The sequence below is a fragment of the Topomyia yanbarensis genome, chromosome 1, assembly GCF_030247195.1.
Source record: "Topomyia yanbarensis strain Yona2022 chromosome 1, ASM3024719v1, whole genome shotgun sequence".
In the NCBI taxonomy this organism is placed as follows: Eukaryota; Metazoa; Arthropoda; class Insecta; order Diptera; family Culicidae; genus Topomyia; species Topomyia yanbarensis.
In genome coordinates, this window is record NC_080670.1 from 59,737,342 (window position 1) to 59,755,620 (window position 18,279).

General features: G+C 39.0%; 1 protein-coding gene across 2 annotated transcripts in view; it reads left to right on the forward strand.

Annotated features, from left to right (window-relative positions):
• LOC131677719 (sterile alpha motif domain-containing protein 5) overlaps nucleotides 1–18,279 on the forward strand; it is a 668,233-nt gene that overhangs the window by 595,676 nt on the left and 54,278 nt on the right. For both annotated transcript variants that reach the window (XM_058957719.1, XM_058957720.1), the window contains 2 exons: nucleotides 7,424–7,575; nucleotides 17,789–17,955. In XM_058957719.1, coding sequence (XP_058813702.1) covers nucleotides 7,424–7,575; nucleotides 17,789–17,955 — 319 coding nt within the window. The remainder of the gene's footprint in view (nucleotides 1–7,423; nucleotides 7,576–17,788; nucleotides 17,956–18,279) is intronic.

The following is an 18,279-nucleotide window of genomic DNA, read 5'->3' on the forward strand; positions in this document are numbered from 1 at the left end:
TACTTCTCCATATTGCTGCGACATGCATTTTGCAATTAGCTCAGGAAAGGTACAGGGTGATAGGTCATGTAGCCTTACCTCTATATAGTCTATTTCTATATACACGGGAATTTTAATTTCAACTTTATCACTTTCAGCCACGTGCTTTAAGTTGCTCTGCAAAACGAAACGTTCGGCTTAGGCTAACGTGTTCAATGATATCAATACTGCATTGCGAATATGATGATGCTGAAGATAGATTACCTCCTTAAGCCGGTGTGGAATCGATTTGTCGCGATCATCGTTCACACACTATGTTTTCGTCACTGCGTGCTGGATGGGATCGATTTGGTCGCTAATTATGCAATAACGCGAACTGCGACTATACCTTTCCAATTGTATGGACTCAGTTGGCCGAATATGTCGATCATAGAATGGTCTGAGCGCACGAAACGTATTCGTCACAGAGCGGTGATTTTCGTAATACAGTTGAACAATTTGAAGACGGTGAACCGGTGTGAGTCGTTCTATTATGAAATTGCAAACAATATTGATCAATAATATCTTTACAGCATGCTGTTTGCACCCGTTAACTACTACAAAATTCTTTGTTAAAATACATTATGTTGAATCACCCTGTAGAAGGGGGCTACCACACGTCCCTTTTGTGAAAATTGTGAATCTCACAGGAAACATTTTCTTCGATCCAACTGTCGCGTTAAAGAATTTTTTCAAACACCTTTCGAACGCTTCTGATCGATCGATACGAGTTGTGATCGGAGGTTGATTGTATTGTTTAAAGGGCGTTGACCATTGCATTCGAGGAACTTATTGAACAAAATTCGCTTTTCACAGTCTGATAGACTTTTATCGTGTAGGATTTGTTTCTTTCTGGCCCGGAGCGTGATAGCTACATGATAAGGGACCATACATAAATAACGTAGCATTTTGAGGGGAAGGGGGGGGGGTTATACCAAATTTGTGACGAAGTGTGACGAGGGGGAGGGTAGGGTCAGAAGTTGCGCGACGTAGCATTAAGATTTTTTTGACGGGAATTAAAACCCATTGATTAGAGAAAGTAATTTGATGTTCCTCCATTCCCAAGAGAAATAAATTTAAATTCTCACAAGTTACTTTTCACGAAATTTCGATTAGTTTTTCGATTTGGGGGAATTGCAACCTCGCAAAAGAACGAAAATATAGTGTATGCGGACTACACAGGACTAACTTGCTACATTAGTTAGCTAATCTTGCTAACGAGTAGACTTAGTTTGTTAGCTGAATTAAATTTTCTCTTCGGATTCAACCAAACAAAATTTAGTAATTTTGTTGAATGTATGCATTCGCAGCTGCAGCATTATGAACTGAGAGACCTTTTCTTCATGTTCCATGACATATAAAATTCAAAACAAAATTATCAACGCGATATTTGTCTTGAAATTATTATTTCGGCTTATTTTGTTCGCAATTTGCTATTAAAATGAAAATGTAGATAAAAGCCGTCAAACATTTTGTAAATACATGTATTTAAAAGAATTGTAAAACATATTTAATTTTTTTCATCCCCGGTCGCGTTGGAAAGTGGGGGGGGGCTTGTCAGAAATGCCACGTTATTTACAAGGGGGAGGGTTAGAATGTTGTGACGAAATGCTACGAGCTGGAGGGAGGGTCAGGAAACGCCGAAAAAAGCTAAGTCATTTGTGTACGGCCCCTAAGAGAGCGAGCGACAACGCCACAATCGAAAACATGGGAGGATGCGATGCTGTCGGTCTTCTACAGGGAGTCCAGATTAACTTTCTAGGGGAAATCGAATATCCAATGGTTTGAAATTTCACGTTTTAATTAGTACTATTTCGGTTTCACATACGTCGTGCCGTGTTCCGAAGAGTGCTTATCGATGTTTCTCTCATTAACCCATCGATGAACAACTTTTTTCGAGGTCACAAATTTAAAATTAAAACTTTAAAAATAGGGTTTCATTTTTGACACCGTTCCAGTTTTGGCAACTGAAGTGAAAAACATTGTTGCCAAAAATGGAATCCTACTATTCCTACTATACTATATCATTCCAGCTTTTTGGACTCATCGATTTCTATACACACAAATCCATGAATAACAGTTTGAGTTCCGTGAAATTTTCCACGCGAAAATCTTACGATCATCTTTAAAATTTCACATTTCATGAACTAAATCATGAATGGAAAAACGTGTTTTATTGTTTTGTGAACTATTTCACGATTGCGAATCATGAATCAGTTCAAAAGGCATGAATGGATCCGTGAATAACGTTCCGAGTTGGGGGTGGGTGTAGCGTAGTTGGTAAATCGATTGCCTTGTACGCTGCGCACCTGGGGTTCGAGTCCCGACCTCGCACATAGGGTTAGAAATTTTTCATAAGAGATTTTTCTAACCCGAAGAGGCGAATTACCTTAAGGTTAAAACCTCTATAATCGAAATAAAAAAAAAAAAAACATTCCGAGTTTCGTGAAATAGTTCATCCGAAAACATCAAGATCTTTGGATACATATAATCACGAGTCAACATTTGATTTATAAATTGAACACAATTAAGAAACAAATGATTTTTGTTCATGGTCGTTACCGGAAAAATAATCAGAATTCATGGCACTTTGTTCACTAATCTGGTAACATTTTTTCCGTACAGTGTCTTTAAGATAAATACAACATACATGAGGACATATGGAAACTGAGTGAACCTATATAATAGTAGTTTGTCTTCTTTTGGTAAAAGCAAAATGGGAATGTTCGAATTCGTAAATAATCGTCGTGGGAAAAAAAGTTTCGGATGTGCGCTGCCGTCCTCTCGTTCAGCGTTCGTTTAAAATTAGCGGCGGCGGCGCACACGTCTAACCGGAAGTCATCTTCTTGGTTTTCAAAATTGCATCAATGGTCCATTTCTGTCTTCTACTGCCCACCCTCTTTCAAATTACACCCTTATTGATGATGGTTTTCACAGTGTTGTGGTTATCGGAAGCCTCCATCTTGATTTTCAAAATGGCTTGTTTGTTTGTGTGTTTGTTTATTTATGACACTTTACACCTTTGGGTGGTGCATTCGTGTCAAGGGAGTAGTATATGATTTACATTCCATTCGCTTCGATCAATTCAGTGTTCAAATTTGTGCATCAAGTTTGATCTGTCGTGTAAAGTTTAGTAAAGGGCGAACACGAAATTATTGCGACACATTCAACAGGGCATAACTTTTTTACCATTGGGTAAAAATCAACCAAATTTTGCACACTTTCTCATTGATATGTATTGTTTACATGCTGTCAAACTCGAAGTCGTGTTTTTCGATTCAACGAAAATGGAGGTGAACCAACGCGAGTCGAGAGAACAAATTCTTTCCAAACACCTGGAATTTCCTGACCTGTCGCACCGGCTGTTGGGAAAAATGTTGAACGTACACCATTCAACCGTCTCCAGAGTGTTGAAGCGGTTCCAGGAGCGGTTGACGTTGAACCACGGCAAAGGAGCTGGAAGAAAACCGGGACCGGAGAACAAAAAGACGGTGGGAAAGGTGAAGCGGATGATTAAAGCAAATCCCAACGTTTCAAGCCGTGATTTGGCTAAAAAAAATCGGCATGTCGCAGAGCTACGTCCAGAATGCAAAGAAGAGAGCTGGACTACTTACATACAAGGTACAGAACTTCCCAAACCGCGATGAGCGGCAACAATCGACGGCTAAAACTCGGGCACGGAAGCTCTACGAGAAGATGCTGACAAAATATGGCTGCTGTGTGATGGACGACGAAACGTATATAAAAGCCGATTTTAAGTAAATTCCGGGGTTGGAGTTTTTCACCGGCAAGAGCAAGTTCTATGTGGGCGACAAATTTAAGAAGAAGAAAATGTCGAAGTTCGCCTCCAAATATCTCATTTGGCAGGCCATCTGCTCTTGCGGACTGAGGAGTGAGCCTTTCGTGACAAAGGGCACAGTAAATGGCGAGATCTACAAATCTGAGTGCCTCGAGAAGCGCCTTTTGCCGTTCTTGCAGCAGCACGACGAAGCTCCGCTATTTTGGCCAGATTTGGCATCATGCCACTATTCTAAAAGTGTCCTGGAGTGGTATGAGGCCAATTCTGTCCATTTTGTTGCAAAGGACATGAGTCCGCCAAACTGTCCGGAGCTGCGCCCGGTGGAGCAGTACTGGGCAGTGATGAAGCGGGAACTTCGGAAGAGCAAGAAGACAGTCAAAGACGAGAAGGACATGTTAAGAAAATGGAAAAAAACTGAGAAACTGGTACCGGATGACACTGTAAAGACTTTGATGGAGGGCATCAAGCGAAAATTTTACACTCAAGGCTCCATCGATTAACTTTTCTTTTGATTTTTGAAGTAAATATATGTATAAAACTACCCTAAAATTTTGGTTTGATTTTAAACATTATAAGAAAATTGGCATGACATTGTCGGTGTCGCAATAATTTCGTGTTCGCCCTTTATCTTCGTTTCGCTGCTTTCTTCGCCATTCAGTGCATCTCTCAAACTAGTCGTACTGATACCATGCTGTTGTCTCTCGTTGGTGTATTTCCTGCAATATAGTATCACGTGCCGTTCATCTACTACTACTCCACAGCCTTCACAATTCGGTGGTGCTTCTCTTTTTAGATGGAATGTATGGGTCAGTCTTGTGTGGCCGATTCTTAACCGAGTCAGTATGCGTTGGTCGGCAGCGCTATTTCGCTCCGTCCATCGCTGTGTATCGCATTTGATTTCTCGCAGCTTTGCCTCTCGGAAACCAAACCATTGCGTGTCCCAATGTCGTCGTATCGAGTTTTTTATTGCTCTCCAAGCATCTTCAGCTGGAATTGGTACATAAATGGCCGGCTGTGCTCTTGCCTCGTGCGCAAGTCGATTTGCCTCGTCGTTACCTGTTATTCTATTATGTCCTGGGATCCAGATGAATCGAACAGGTTTGCTCTGTGCTAACGCTTCTGCCTCCTGGATCCACGGATGCTTCGATCTTGCGCCTTCTAAGGCCAATAGGCAGCTCGCAGAGTCTGTTAGAATGACCAATTCGTTCTGGATGTTTGGTATTGACAAAGCCATCTTAAGTGCATACGCTTCCGCAGACAATTCGCTAAAGTGTTGCGGAAGGCTGTGTGTTTCCGCTATACCAACACCACAGAGTCCGGCTCCGACTGTATCATCACATTCGGAGCCGTCGATGTATAATACAGTCGATTGCTGGAATCGGTTTTTCAACAGTTCTTCGACTATTGGTCGAACTTTACCGGGTGGGTTTCCGGTCCGTACAACTTTCTCCACATCCCAAACAATTGTCGGTTTCGCTGTGTGCCACTCTCGATCCCTTCTTCGGGAAAGCGTGCCTATTATGGGCAACGTTGCTCCGGTGAATTGCGGCGTAAGCTCCGACGCTCGTCGGATCAGTGGGAGGTCACTGTTGTTACGGTTTTTCTCCAGCACTCGTAAAGCAATCCGCGCAATCGACTGTACCGCTAGTAGTTCGAAGGAAAGTGTGCCTGCTTCGGCCATAATCGAAGTGATTTGGCTGGTAACAAATGCACCAGAAGCGAAACGAACCATTTTGTTGTAAGCAGGTGCGAGTGTCTTCAGCGATGTTTGGCCTCCTCTGCTCACTAGGCCAATCCCATAAATTAGCTTCGAAGTGATCATCGCCGATCCCACTTGAAATAATGCCGTTTACCACGTGGAAGTTTGGCACCTATCATTGTTAGAATCCGGTGTCTGGATTCGCAGGACTTCTTCACCATCTTGCAATGCGCTTTAAAATTCAAAGTCACATCGAGGATCCTCAATCGGTTTGTTTTCGGGACAACTACACGGTCGATGGTGATGTTACGCACTGGGTCTCGACGTGCGTTGGGACTACAGTAAAAGATGTTCGACTTTGTAGCAGAAATCGCGAAGCCAACATTTTTCGTCCAATTTTCGACAGCCTTAACCGCGGCCTGCAGTTTTCGTTGAAGACCTTCTGTTTTGCGACCTCGCACCACAAGCAGTATGTCGTCCGCATACAAAAGTATTTCCACGCCAGCTGGGATTACTTTGAAGATCGGTTGCATCGCGACGAGGAACAGTGTCACTGATAAAACGGAGCCTTGTGGTACTCCATTTTCCAGTTCATATATTTCTGACAGCTGATTTCCTATGCGAACCTGGAACTTCCTTTTGGAGAGAAAGCTTTGCAGCATGTTGATCATTCGACCTCTTATTCTCCAAGACTTTAGTGTGCGAAGTATACCATGCCGCCATGTTGTATCATATGCCTTAGAGAGGTCCATCGGCGCTATGAGACGTCGGTTGTTGGGAGCGATCTCTCTAGCTCTGCAAAGTATGTATCGACGCCTCGTCCTGAACGAAAATGGCGTCAATCACCAATTTCCGTCTTCTGTTGACCACCCCTTTTGAAATGACATCAATATTAATAATGGTTTACATTGTTTTATGGTAACAGCCCAAGTAGCATTTGAAGTTTTATAGCACGCTACAAGTGTAATCTAAGTTTTAAGAGATTCAAGAGTACATTAAACCACTTGGGAGGAGACTGTCATCTTGGTTTTTAAAATGGTGTCGGATGTTATTTGATTCCATCCGAAACCGATGCCGGAATAGCCAAACCGAGATTGAGGGAGCTGTGGGAGTGTACGATTTGAAGGATTTTGCAGTTCGTATAAATCTATGAGCCCAAAAATCAGAAATGGTAGATTTCTAAGGTTCTCCTGGTTCAGTTTTCTGGTGGCCAAGATTGGTCCAATTCATATTCATTGTGAAGGATCAATGGAAAATAGTCATACTCGTCCGTCACCCCACTTGTATGCTGGATATACCCCACGGGGAATTCCGAACAATTCCGGAACCGGTTAACGGATCCGAACGCTAATAAGGACATAGAAACTGGACCAAATTTCAGATCTCTTAAAGTCGATTCCATTCAAATAGATCAAAAATTGGCGAAACGAGAACATAATTAAAATGAAATTTTAAGTTTGGGTATTGGGTTTCGGAGTCGTGTATAAATATCAAACGACATATTTGATTGTCCGACGTTTCGGCCGTTTTTATCTGCATATCGCTTTTAGCTGCTTACTTGAAAATGTTTTGTCGTTTTGGGCCCGACCTCGACTCTGTTATACTTCAGGATGATATTGCCCAGCGGTGTTGTTTGAATTAGAAGCATGTAAACATGAAAAAATATTTTATAATTTTTTATTCATGTCGTTATATGTCAAAAGGTGGTTGCTGCTTCAGTAGACGACTCTGTAGTCTTACTTCCTTGGACGGATGTTCTCTCGTGATACATGGTCAAACATTATAATAAGATATTTTAACTTATATTTTCCAAAAAAAAACCGATTAAATTGTTTATATATTTCTAATAATTCGCTTTCACTAAACATTCCTTAATGCCTTATCTCTTTTTCGTTCTTTTTTTACAGACGATACCTACATGTACGACGACGCGGTTACCAACGTGATGCGGATTCCCCACCAGGGACACTGGTACGATGAACCACCCTACGAAAGCGATCCGGACGATTTCCTCATGTCCGGGATACGACAGGCGGGAGGGCCCTCTGCAACGATACAGGCAAGTTCTACATATGAAAGCCGGTTCCCGGAGTTCAATCGTTGCTGGTAAACCTCGAACCATTCCGACAATCCATTCCGTTTCGGCGTATAATTTCACTCCCGGAAATATTTTAAAATTCAAATAACCAAACTGTTTTCAGTGAAAAGTTTTCCCAGCACAATCAAAACCCTACCGGAGTGTGCAGCTGTTTCAAGAATTTTTGTGGCGTCACGATTGAAATTGCTTGGTTTTTTGCGTTTTCCACAATTGATGACGCCACCCAGCGCCGTTGTCGGATCACGAACACAAACACACATCCAGCAATATACATTCCTCGACAGCACCCGAACGCGCGGCGCACTTTTCTTGTTTTTCCCCCACCCAGCTCAAAGAAAAACTTTAACGCGAAGGACGCACGCGGAGTCGGAGAGAACGGGTGGCAATTTAGCGCTTTCAATTAATTTTAAACATTCCAAATTTAATGGAAAATTCCTGTTCCCACTAAAATTCGTCGTCGTTTCGGTTCGGTTCCGTAATTGTTTGCGCGCTCCCGTCCGCGTCCAGTCGCGGCGTCGTCACGCAGGGGGACGAATAGCGGGATAGATTGGTTGATTTGTACCGAACCACGTTCATCTCGGTGAAGCTTTTGCGGTCGGCACGGGCGCGGAATGTGAGTGCCGGTCCGGGGGGGGGGGGGGGGGGGGGGTGGCTAGACTCCGCCAAATGAAGCTTAATCTTGTTCGAGAGCAACGCTGAATGATGGGATGTAGCAGAGAGAAAAAATATCCAACTATCGCGTCGGGGAGGGATTGAAAAATTTGGCGGTAATTTTAAATCGATATTGGATCGAGTGAACCGGCACAAGGAAAAACTAGCCCGGGAATTATGGTTTTTGTCGCAGTTTTTTCCGAATTTTTCGCGGAAATAGGTAGTTTTCACCGCAATTTATTTTGTTACTGTTTTTTTAGGTGGGGTTGGGCTGAAGTGAAGCGAAAAATAGTGATGATTGAAATTAATGCATCGGTAGATATACGTGCAAAACAGTATAAAAATGATACTTGGCAAAGTCAGGGTACAAATTATCGTTTTGGCTATATTCATTCGATTGTTTTTATGTTGTAAGGTAAGTTACAAAAGCAAGTGTGCCAGCTATATAATATTATATGCCTCATAACCATTATTGAAGCTCATTCACTGAGCATCTATGGTAACATAATCGAATGAAGTTACGTGAGTGTTTGCTTACATTGCGTAGACTTTTTTTCGAGAACTAAATGTTCGGCTATGCTCGATTGTTTGACGAGAAATCTCGAACTGCCAAACCGAGCAGAACCAGGGTTGTAAAGATAAATTACGGGCTCGGGGGTCCAGTAAAAGGGCCCCCTTCATCATTGTAGATTTTTCAAACACACAAAAACGATTTTTTCGAACACACAAAAACGGTCGAAATCTATTGAAAAAATAGTTCTCTGCTTTATGTATAGTGCATAGACACTTTTGTGGCCGAGCTTTTATAGAATACAGTGAGTGCTGTAAATTAAAATATTTTTTTTTTTCATTTTGAAGGGTGTTACGGTCCCTGGCAAAGGAAGACGTGAAACAGAATTTTCACCTCAGATAGTCTCACCGATCTCGGGTGGAATTGAACCCAGATACACTCAGGCTAAGTCACATTCACGCTTAGCAATTATCTACTGGTCTAATTTTTCATTCAATTTTTTTATAAGTTCAATTAGTATAAAAACAGAATAATATTCAGCTAAGCCTTCGGTTGAGTACCTACTGCCTTTGATTGAGCGACTACTGCCGACGAATTCTATATAGCCACCTCGTCCACTTTGCTCGCCGCAGGTAGTTTACTTAAACGGGTTTGGGGCTTCTTCTGTTTCCGCTTGACGATCGACTAATAGTTCGAAAGATTTTACAGTTATCTTAAAAGTAAAAATATAGTTTGGTATATAAAAGGGGGAAAAAGTTTTTATGAGAATTTTCACAGCTTTCTTAAAACTAGGGATACGATTCTTTTTACAATATGAAGTACAATCATTTTATCGAAGAATAAAAATTACAGCTATCTTAAAACTAGGAATACAGAATTCAAATTGATTTTTAATGGAGACTTATGCTTTGTCAAGGAATTCAGAGGGCGGCTTTTTCCAACATCGGTGTAGCAGCAGTTGTATCAAGTACAGGGGAGAAAAGGCGTATATGATGGCAGGGAAAGAAGAGCAAAACTTGCCACTTTCTGGCAAACAGGAGATCAGCGACACAAATTAGCGTCTCAGTCTAGTAGGTCTTCTTGTACCGGGTTCGGCGGATGGTATTCTTCGGACCCGCGGGGAATCCTTCAAAAGTCATCGGACCCCGAGTCCCTTTCGCTTCAGTTTCCCTCTATGCAGGCGTAGTAGTAAGGACTATGGCGGTCGCATAGTGGCACTCTAATACTGGTCGGGTCTACAACGTAGGACAGGGAGCCTCTAGAAACGAGGAATAAAAGAATTAGCCCCTTTCTTTTATTTCTTGTTTCTAGAAGCTTGGATATTTATTGTTTTTATAAAGATGTAAATAAGGGACATATAGGGGAGATCGCGACTTGCCAGCATATCCCGAACTGGGACATTGAGTGGTCTACCTTGGGCCCGCAGGGAATCGTTTAACTGAGACCTGGCGTCTAAATATCCGGCGCACGCCCAGACAACGTGCTCGATGTCGTGATACCCCTCATCACAAGTGCACAGACTACTCTCCGCAAGCCCAATACGCCGCAAATGCGCATCCAACGTGTAATGGTTAGACATGAGCCGGAACATTACACGAATGATATCCCAACCCACATCCATCCCCACAATTACAACATTGTGCAGATTACGAAACGAGTAGCAAAATAAAAACGTAAAATGTAAAAAAGCACACTCAATGGAGGTAGATTTTAAAGAGAGAAAGAAACAAAAAAATAAAGGAACAAACAAGGAAAAAATAATAAATAGATGACATGGAACAAAACGAGAAAGGTGAAAAGTTACATTAAAAATAATGGAAAAAGATGCAAATAGTCAAAAACCTACTAATATCCAAAATTTTAAAAAAATCCAAAGCAAAGAAACAACAGAAGATGGAGTCATCGTCAACCTATCGCATCGCATAAATAAATGAACTGAATTAAAAAAAACAGAAAATGAACAAAGTAAGACAAACAAGTTGAAATTTGAAAGAATGTGAATTTTTTAATAAAGAGCAAAATAAAAACCTATTTTAATCCACCTAGCGGTGCAATTGTGCCTTTCTCAATCAGGAATCACGAGAATGTGTGCGTAGTTTATATTCATTAAAAACTTTTAAATGCATATATTACATTTTATTATCATACATCACATGACAACTATATACAGGAAAATAAATCATTATTCGAGTTCTAAAATTTTGAAAAAGAAAAAACAGCCACGGTAATATTGAACTGAAAAAAGGTGCGAAATCGGCAAAGTCCCAAAAAGTCGATTTTTATAAAAAAAAATTTTTCGAGATGACATAAAATATTGACGTTTCATGCATTTTAAAGATGTTTGGCATCAAAAATACGAATTCGATTTCTGAAATTTCATGGGGTCCCCCCTTTGAAAAAATAATTTGAGTTCCGGCTTATATGGGAATTTCATATGTGACCGGACGATTTAGTCTATATTTCCGGCCCCATATAAGCGATCCGCACGAAATTTTATAAACATCTGTGGGGATATTATAGCTATCATTTGGGACTAAATTTGTGAAAATCGGCCCAACCATTTCCGGGAAACTGATGTGAGTTCGTAAATTTTGAAAGATGGCCGCTTTTCCCGGGCACTTCCGGAACCGTCTATGGTGGTCAATGTAGTGAACGAAAGTTTGGTTGGCCGTCGGTGACCTAGAACAGCAAATTTAAGTTGTTTGAGAGACATTTTAGCGAAATTTTTACCTTTTTTGCTTTCATCGGAGTATCGGTTTGAATCACAATTTGCTATGTGATCGCACGCCACAACCTGTAACTCCGGAACCGGAAGTCGGATCGGGATGAAATTAAATAGCCATTTACGGGGACGCAATACCTTTCATTTGAGGCCAAGTTTAGTCGAATCGGTCTAGCCATCTCCGAGAAACCGATGTGACTGTTATTCTGAATTTAGATACTTCCGCCGGAGCTTCCGGAACCGATGATGGTGGCCAATGTGGCCAAGTAGACTTTGAATGGATGTTAGTGACCTAATACTACAAATCGAAGCAGTTGTGGTCATATTTTGAAAAATTTTCACCTTTAAACATTCATTGCAGAATTTATTAAAATCGACATTTTCTGCGTGTTCGTACTCATCACCCTGTAATTCCGGAACCGGAAGTCGGATCCATTAGAAATTCAATAGCAGCCTATGGGAACGTTGCACCTTTCATTTGAGACTAAGTTTGTTAAAATCGGTTCAGCCATCTCTGAGAAAAATGAGTGACATTTTTGGTCACATACACACACATACACACACATACATACATACACACATACATACACACACAGACATTTGCCGAACTCGACGAACTGAATCGAATGGTACATGTCACTCGGCCCTCCGGGCCTCCGTTAATAAGTCGGTTTTCAGAGCAATTGCAATACCTTTCTATTGAGAAAGGCAAAAAGATTGAATAATTGAAATATTCAATTTAGGAAAACAGAAATGAAAAAGGAAACTGAACTTAAATTGAAGAAATATAAGAATATTGCAAAACCGTAAAAATAATGAAAAACGGGTAAACAATATGAAATATATAACACCATAAGCATGGAAGACAGGGAAAACGACAAAAGGAAAAAATGAATTTAACAAAAAAAAATAAAAAGCATGAATCCACGGAGTTAGACGTTGAGAAAACAACCATACACAATGTTTCAAATATAAAAATTGATGATAAAATAAAAAATGGAAAGAAAAGAAACAGTGAAATTGAAAAAATGTTGAAAATATTTCAAAATAGAATAAATGATACCGAGAATGGAATAAATAAATAAAATAGCTATGGGAAAAATGGACAATTTTATTTTCAAATGAACTGATTTAGAACTGCATTTGTGCAGTGGAATAATATAAATAGAGATGATTGGGAACAATTGGACGGAATAGATTTAAGTCAAAAAATAAAAAACAGAAACAAATGGAAATAGCTCAATAGCAGACAAAAGTAAAATCATAGAAAACATGAAAAATCAAAATGGTTTGAATGGGAAATGAAAAAATGGGAATATAACAACGCAGAAAGATAAAATGGAAAAAGGAAAACATGCATAAAACAAAATATCAAAATAAAATAATGGAAAAAATATTGAAATAATTAAATTAACAAAATAGAAAAAAAAAAAGAAATACAAAAATTGTTTAAATGGGCAAAAGCAGGAACGTCTTAAAAGAAATGGTACACAACAATTAAGAAAAATTGATAAAATCCATACAAAAGAAAAGCATACATTTCAAAACTGATAATCACGTCAAAATGAAAAACCAAAACTATAAAAAAATTTTTTTTAAAGAATGAGAGATACGCAATAATGATAAATATGGAAAAAGTGCGAATGGATAAAATACTAAGTTTATTGAAAAAGATGAAAAAATGTAAAATAAATCATAGGGATTAAAATTTAGTGAAATTTAAATTAAATAATTTTAAATTGAGCAAACGGATGAAAAAACAAATAAACGATAGATAAACTGCAAAAATAAAAAAATAATGAAAAGATGAAATTAATCTAAAAAATGGGACAAATATAAAAAAGTTGGCCTCATTTAAAAATATGTTAAAAATATACAAAGGACAATATGAAGCAAAAATTATAAAACAAAATGTAAAATAAGAATGCATAGAAAACATAAAAAAAATAAAAAAAATGGAAAAAGAAACAACAAACTGCACTTTTGTTGATTATTAAAATATGACACAGTAGAACAAGAAAAAAAGAATAGACTGCATAGAAAATCTAGATTATATGAGCAGAAACGTAGCGTTGTCTTCTAGCGCCCTTGGCGGAGTCTCAGTAATACGCCCTATTGGTGTTTACTTTGGCTTTTTGTGTACATGGAAATAGCACACTTACTCCCTCCTTCAGTGTCGTTCATTTTATGTAAATTCCAGCCACAAATCTTTTACTGTATATTTATGGAATCAGTTGACGGCGACGGAGGGAGCATCTAATCAGAATACTTCATTAGGGTGCCAATGATAAATCGATTGGCTTGTACGCAGTTCACCTGGGTTCGAGTCCCAACCCCGCACATAGGGTTAGAGATTTTTCTTTAAGAGATTTCTGTAACCCGAAGAGTCGAATTACCGTAACCCTCCGGAAGTCGCGCAAATGGCTTACTGAACAAGCAGCCGCAACTGCTCTAAGACGATTTCGCTAGATTTTCAGAGCAGCGTGCACTCAGTGCACTAGTGCGACTGCCGGAAGGTTAAGGTTAAAACATTTATAATCGAAATAAAAAGGGTGCCAATGGCATATACCTAGACAAACATGTCAAATGGTCCTAAGTGCAAACGAGAGCTCTCTTTGTTTACTTTCTCTTTCGGTTATTACGACGTTATCATAAAACTTTCCAATATTGTTTCAGGGTATATCGAAAGACTCTGATTTCGATTAGCATATTCTGCTTAGTGTTAAGGAAATAAACGTATAAATGGCCGCGTTATTAGCGAAAGAGTAACTGTCATTTGCACATAGGACCATTTGACATGTTTGGCTAGATATGGGAAACACGTGATCATCATATTTAATAACCGGACGCACCTCGAAAAAAGTCTCTTTGCAAAAGTTTAGCTCAATCGGACTAAGCGCAAAAATTTGCACCCGTGAAAAAACACAAAAAGACTCTTAGAAGATTCAAAGATTAAATTCGAATTTTTGATGTTAAGTGGCTTAGGACGTAATGAAACGTCGAAATCTTCTGCCACCCTGATTTTTTTTAAAGATAGCCTTCATGGAACTTGGAAAATTCTGGATTTGAGTTGATACTGGGGTTTGAAAAGGCTGCTTTTAATTTATTTTCTATGCCAAAAGTCTTAGAAATGCATGAAACAACGGAACTTGTATGTTCTCGTAAACATTATTTTGACGAAAGTTTCCTCCCTGGTATTTGTAATCTTTAAATTGAAATTTACAAATAAAAATAAAAAAAGTTTTTTTTATTGTTATCAGATTATGACATTTCATAGATTTCTAAAACATTTAGCAAACAAAAAAATAAAAGTTGCATTTCAAAACTCAAGTCCCATCTCAATTCAATAATTTTCTTTGTACCACAAAGTATATATTTTATTCAACATTGTATCAGATCTCGACGTTCATGGCATTGTTTTTCGATTGCGCTCAAATGTTTTTTTCGAGGCACCAACATTTTTGAGGTGGGTTCTGTTTGAACTTTCAGGAAGGCACTCTACCGAACATCAAGTATACTGAGTAGGAAATTTTAGGAACTTATTGGTGGATTGGTGATTACGGTGCATATCATTAGATTTAAATTACCAGTTTGCATCCGTGTGAAGATAAATGACCTCGTTATACCTTTACTATCAAATTCATATTGTTCTTCAAATTATATCCCCCTTGATTTCTGTCTCTTCCTTCCTATTCTTCAGTTTTCACTTTCATAAATGAACTCTCCGGAATTGACCCAAATGATCCAAAAATGGCTTTCATTTAAAATCAAACACTTTGAACTGGGTTCGACCATATCCGATCTTCTTTCGGATCAAAAATAGTTCTCGAAGTATTCTAATATTCCGCAAGACGCAGAAATATTCAACCCCGCCAGATATTTCGAAAGTTCGCCTAGATAAGCTCAGAATTGTGATATTTTGTCTAAAGTAAACAATTGACGCTACTGGCGACAAGACATTTATGATGAACTAACGCGTTTACATGCCCGCTCACAAAGTTGAGATCGGTGGTGTAGCTATCGATTTGAACTTGGTATGCGTGGATCTACTGAAGGACGGGATTGGCTGTTTCAATAACTTCTTGCTTCAGTGAGCGAAGATTTTAAGTGACAGTCGCATCGGGCGAGACTGCTTTGCGTCTTCTTCTTCTTCGAAAAGGATCGTCTGCATGATCGGAAGTTTGTGCCGCGCGTCATGCATGCAGCCTTTTTGCTGTCTGCTTTGGCTTTCTTTTTTCAGTTCGACTTTCAAACAATCATTTTGTGTGTACTTGGGAGTGATAATCCTATCCTGACTTATTTTATGATTTAGCCTCACTTATTTTATAAAGCAGATCAGGGTTTTAGTGCCACCCTAAGTTTGACGTTCTTGGTCAACCGCACGCTACGGAGGAATATAGAATTTCTCCGACGATATTCCAAAAAAAGGAAAAAAATATTTAAAAAGGAAAAACATATTTAAAGATGAAAAACTTTCTGGTTCTCGTATTTGAATTACATTTTTTAATTGAACACGACAAAGTTTCATGAATCATTTTCTTCGTTGATTTTCATATTTTTTCTTGATTTATGGAGTTATTCAGAATTCGTTTCTCGAGTCCCATTTGCCCAATTGAGCACTCTAAAACAAGGTTGTTAAAGTTTTTCTCTTTCTAAAAGATACTTTAGTGATGCATTTGGTGGTCCAACGGATTAAAATAAGTAGAAATAGAAGTCACATATTGTCCTAAAAAGATAAGAAATCGCAATTAGACTATAGAGTCTATTTCAACCGTATAGTTTAAGCGGAAAAATAAATCACTGTTTTTTGAATCCTATCTATAATCCTATTTAGTAGAATACGAATCAAAATCAAATCATAAACCCGGAAGTCAAAAACTCTCAAATTGTCGGTCAAAATCCATGAGATAGCTATAGTAAAGTATGAAATATAAAATAAATGTCAGTCTTTTAATAAACAATTTACAAAAAAAGATCTTATGTATTTTTGCGCACTGCACGTTAAAATCGTTTTTGAGATCTTAAAGTTTTCTTTTGATTAGTCTTCCATGCGGTATAAACTTTATGATAAAATTTACGATTGACTTTATGATAGAGATTGGACATTTTGTTTTGTTCATAAAACCAGTTATGACGTCGCGTCGTCATAATTTCTATAATCGAAAATACGTGCTCTTAGAGAAAACCATTTTTATACCATTTACAAAATTCTTAGGAAATCAAAAAAAAAAATCATAAGTCATCAAATCACCAAAATTGTTTATACCATGAAATGTTCGATCTTCTTATTGAGAAAATTTTATATTTGTTTTCCAACATGCTGCAGTTTAGAATTTAGACAAGCTATCCTAATTTATTTATTTATTTATTCTTCTTTCTTCATCCGACCTATAATGGTCTTAATGAAGTTGTGGAGGAGGAAAAGCCCATTTGAAAAGTTATCTTCAAATGCGCGTAAAAACCTCACTATCTTTTAGCACATACATGGTTAACAAAGTTTCACATTACATTACATCTATCTTAACTAAATAACAATCAGTCTTAAAATAATTTTTCACGTTTATCTTATATGCTAAGTAAGTCGTCTAAGGCTATCTTTAAAAACATCACTAATTAAATCATACCAATATTGAAACTCTAATTGTAGTTGCAAATAAATTGTTATTTAAATACTATTTGTCAGAATCAAAGTTCAGAGTCCGGGCCCCTTCTACAACTCCGAGCCCGGGGAAAAACCTCTCGACGGCCCTGAGCAGAACAAAACTTCCAATCATTTTTCATCGCTGATTCTGCAGACGGTTCTGATTCTCTAATCTAGGATCTTTTTTTCCCCGGACCGTATAATGCTCGCTCTGTCCTTGGCAAAAGGTTGCGGATCAAAAACTTTGACCTGCTGGTTGTTGTTGGGTCTGGGGCTGTTTGCAAGTGGTGAATGAGTGACTGAGGCCGGAACTGTAGCTGACATGTGAGTGGCTCCACGCAGCGATTAGAAGACAGCCTTTATTATTTGGGGTTGCTTTCTGTGTATTTTTTTTGTTCGAAAGCCTACTCGTAGAATCCTTTCTATTTTTGTTCAGCCTTGATGATGATCCTCTTTGTCTGGGTCGTACTTTTCGGGGCGAAATAAATCGCAAACAGATGCGATTTTATTACGGGTCGTTCAGTGGCTAAAAATCTACTGGTTATCTGTTTGGAACAGACTGTTTGCATGGACGAGTTCAGCATTTTAATTCTCCCTCGTGGTAACGTTTGGAAAAGCCTATTTAATAATATTTTTTTTCTCTTTTCAGGGCGGACGAGTTTGCTACACCTCGAACGGTAGCGAAGGCCGAGGAGTGATATCGCTGCGATCTGCCGGTGACATATCGATACCCCAGCGGGGTCCAATCCGGCGAGGACTGATAGTGCCCCAGAAGCCACCGAACCCTCCGACCATCATTCCTCTGAAGCATGCGAGGTGTGTTGCACATTCAAACGTTACGATATTCAAAACTAAGCGACTACATCGACTATCAGATATAATCCGAAGCTTCAGCGGGGCACTGCCAGGTCTACCAGCGGCACCTGGCTGTGATTATAATTTTGAAATAAATTTAATCAGTATATTACATAATTTTCAATTAAGTGCGGTAAACTCCGCTCGTCTGGTCGCTTAGTAAGTAGCTGCTAGACGTTGTTGGATAATGATTAAATTTAAATTTGATTTCCTCTGGCGGGCGGACGACCGCCGGCATTAAACGATGCGGAGCAGACAGTCGCTGGTAGTCGCATATAGCCATAA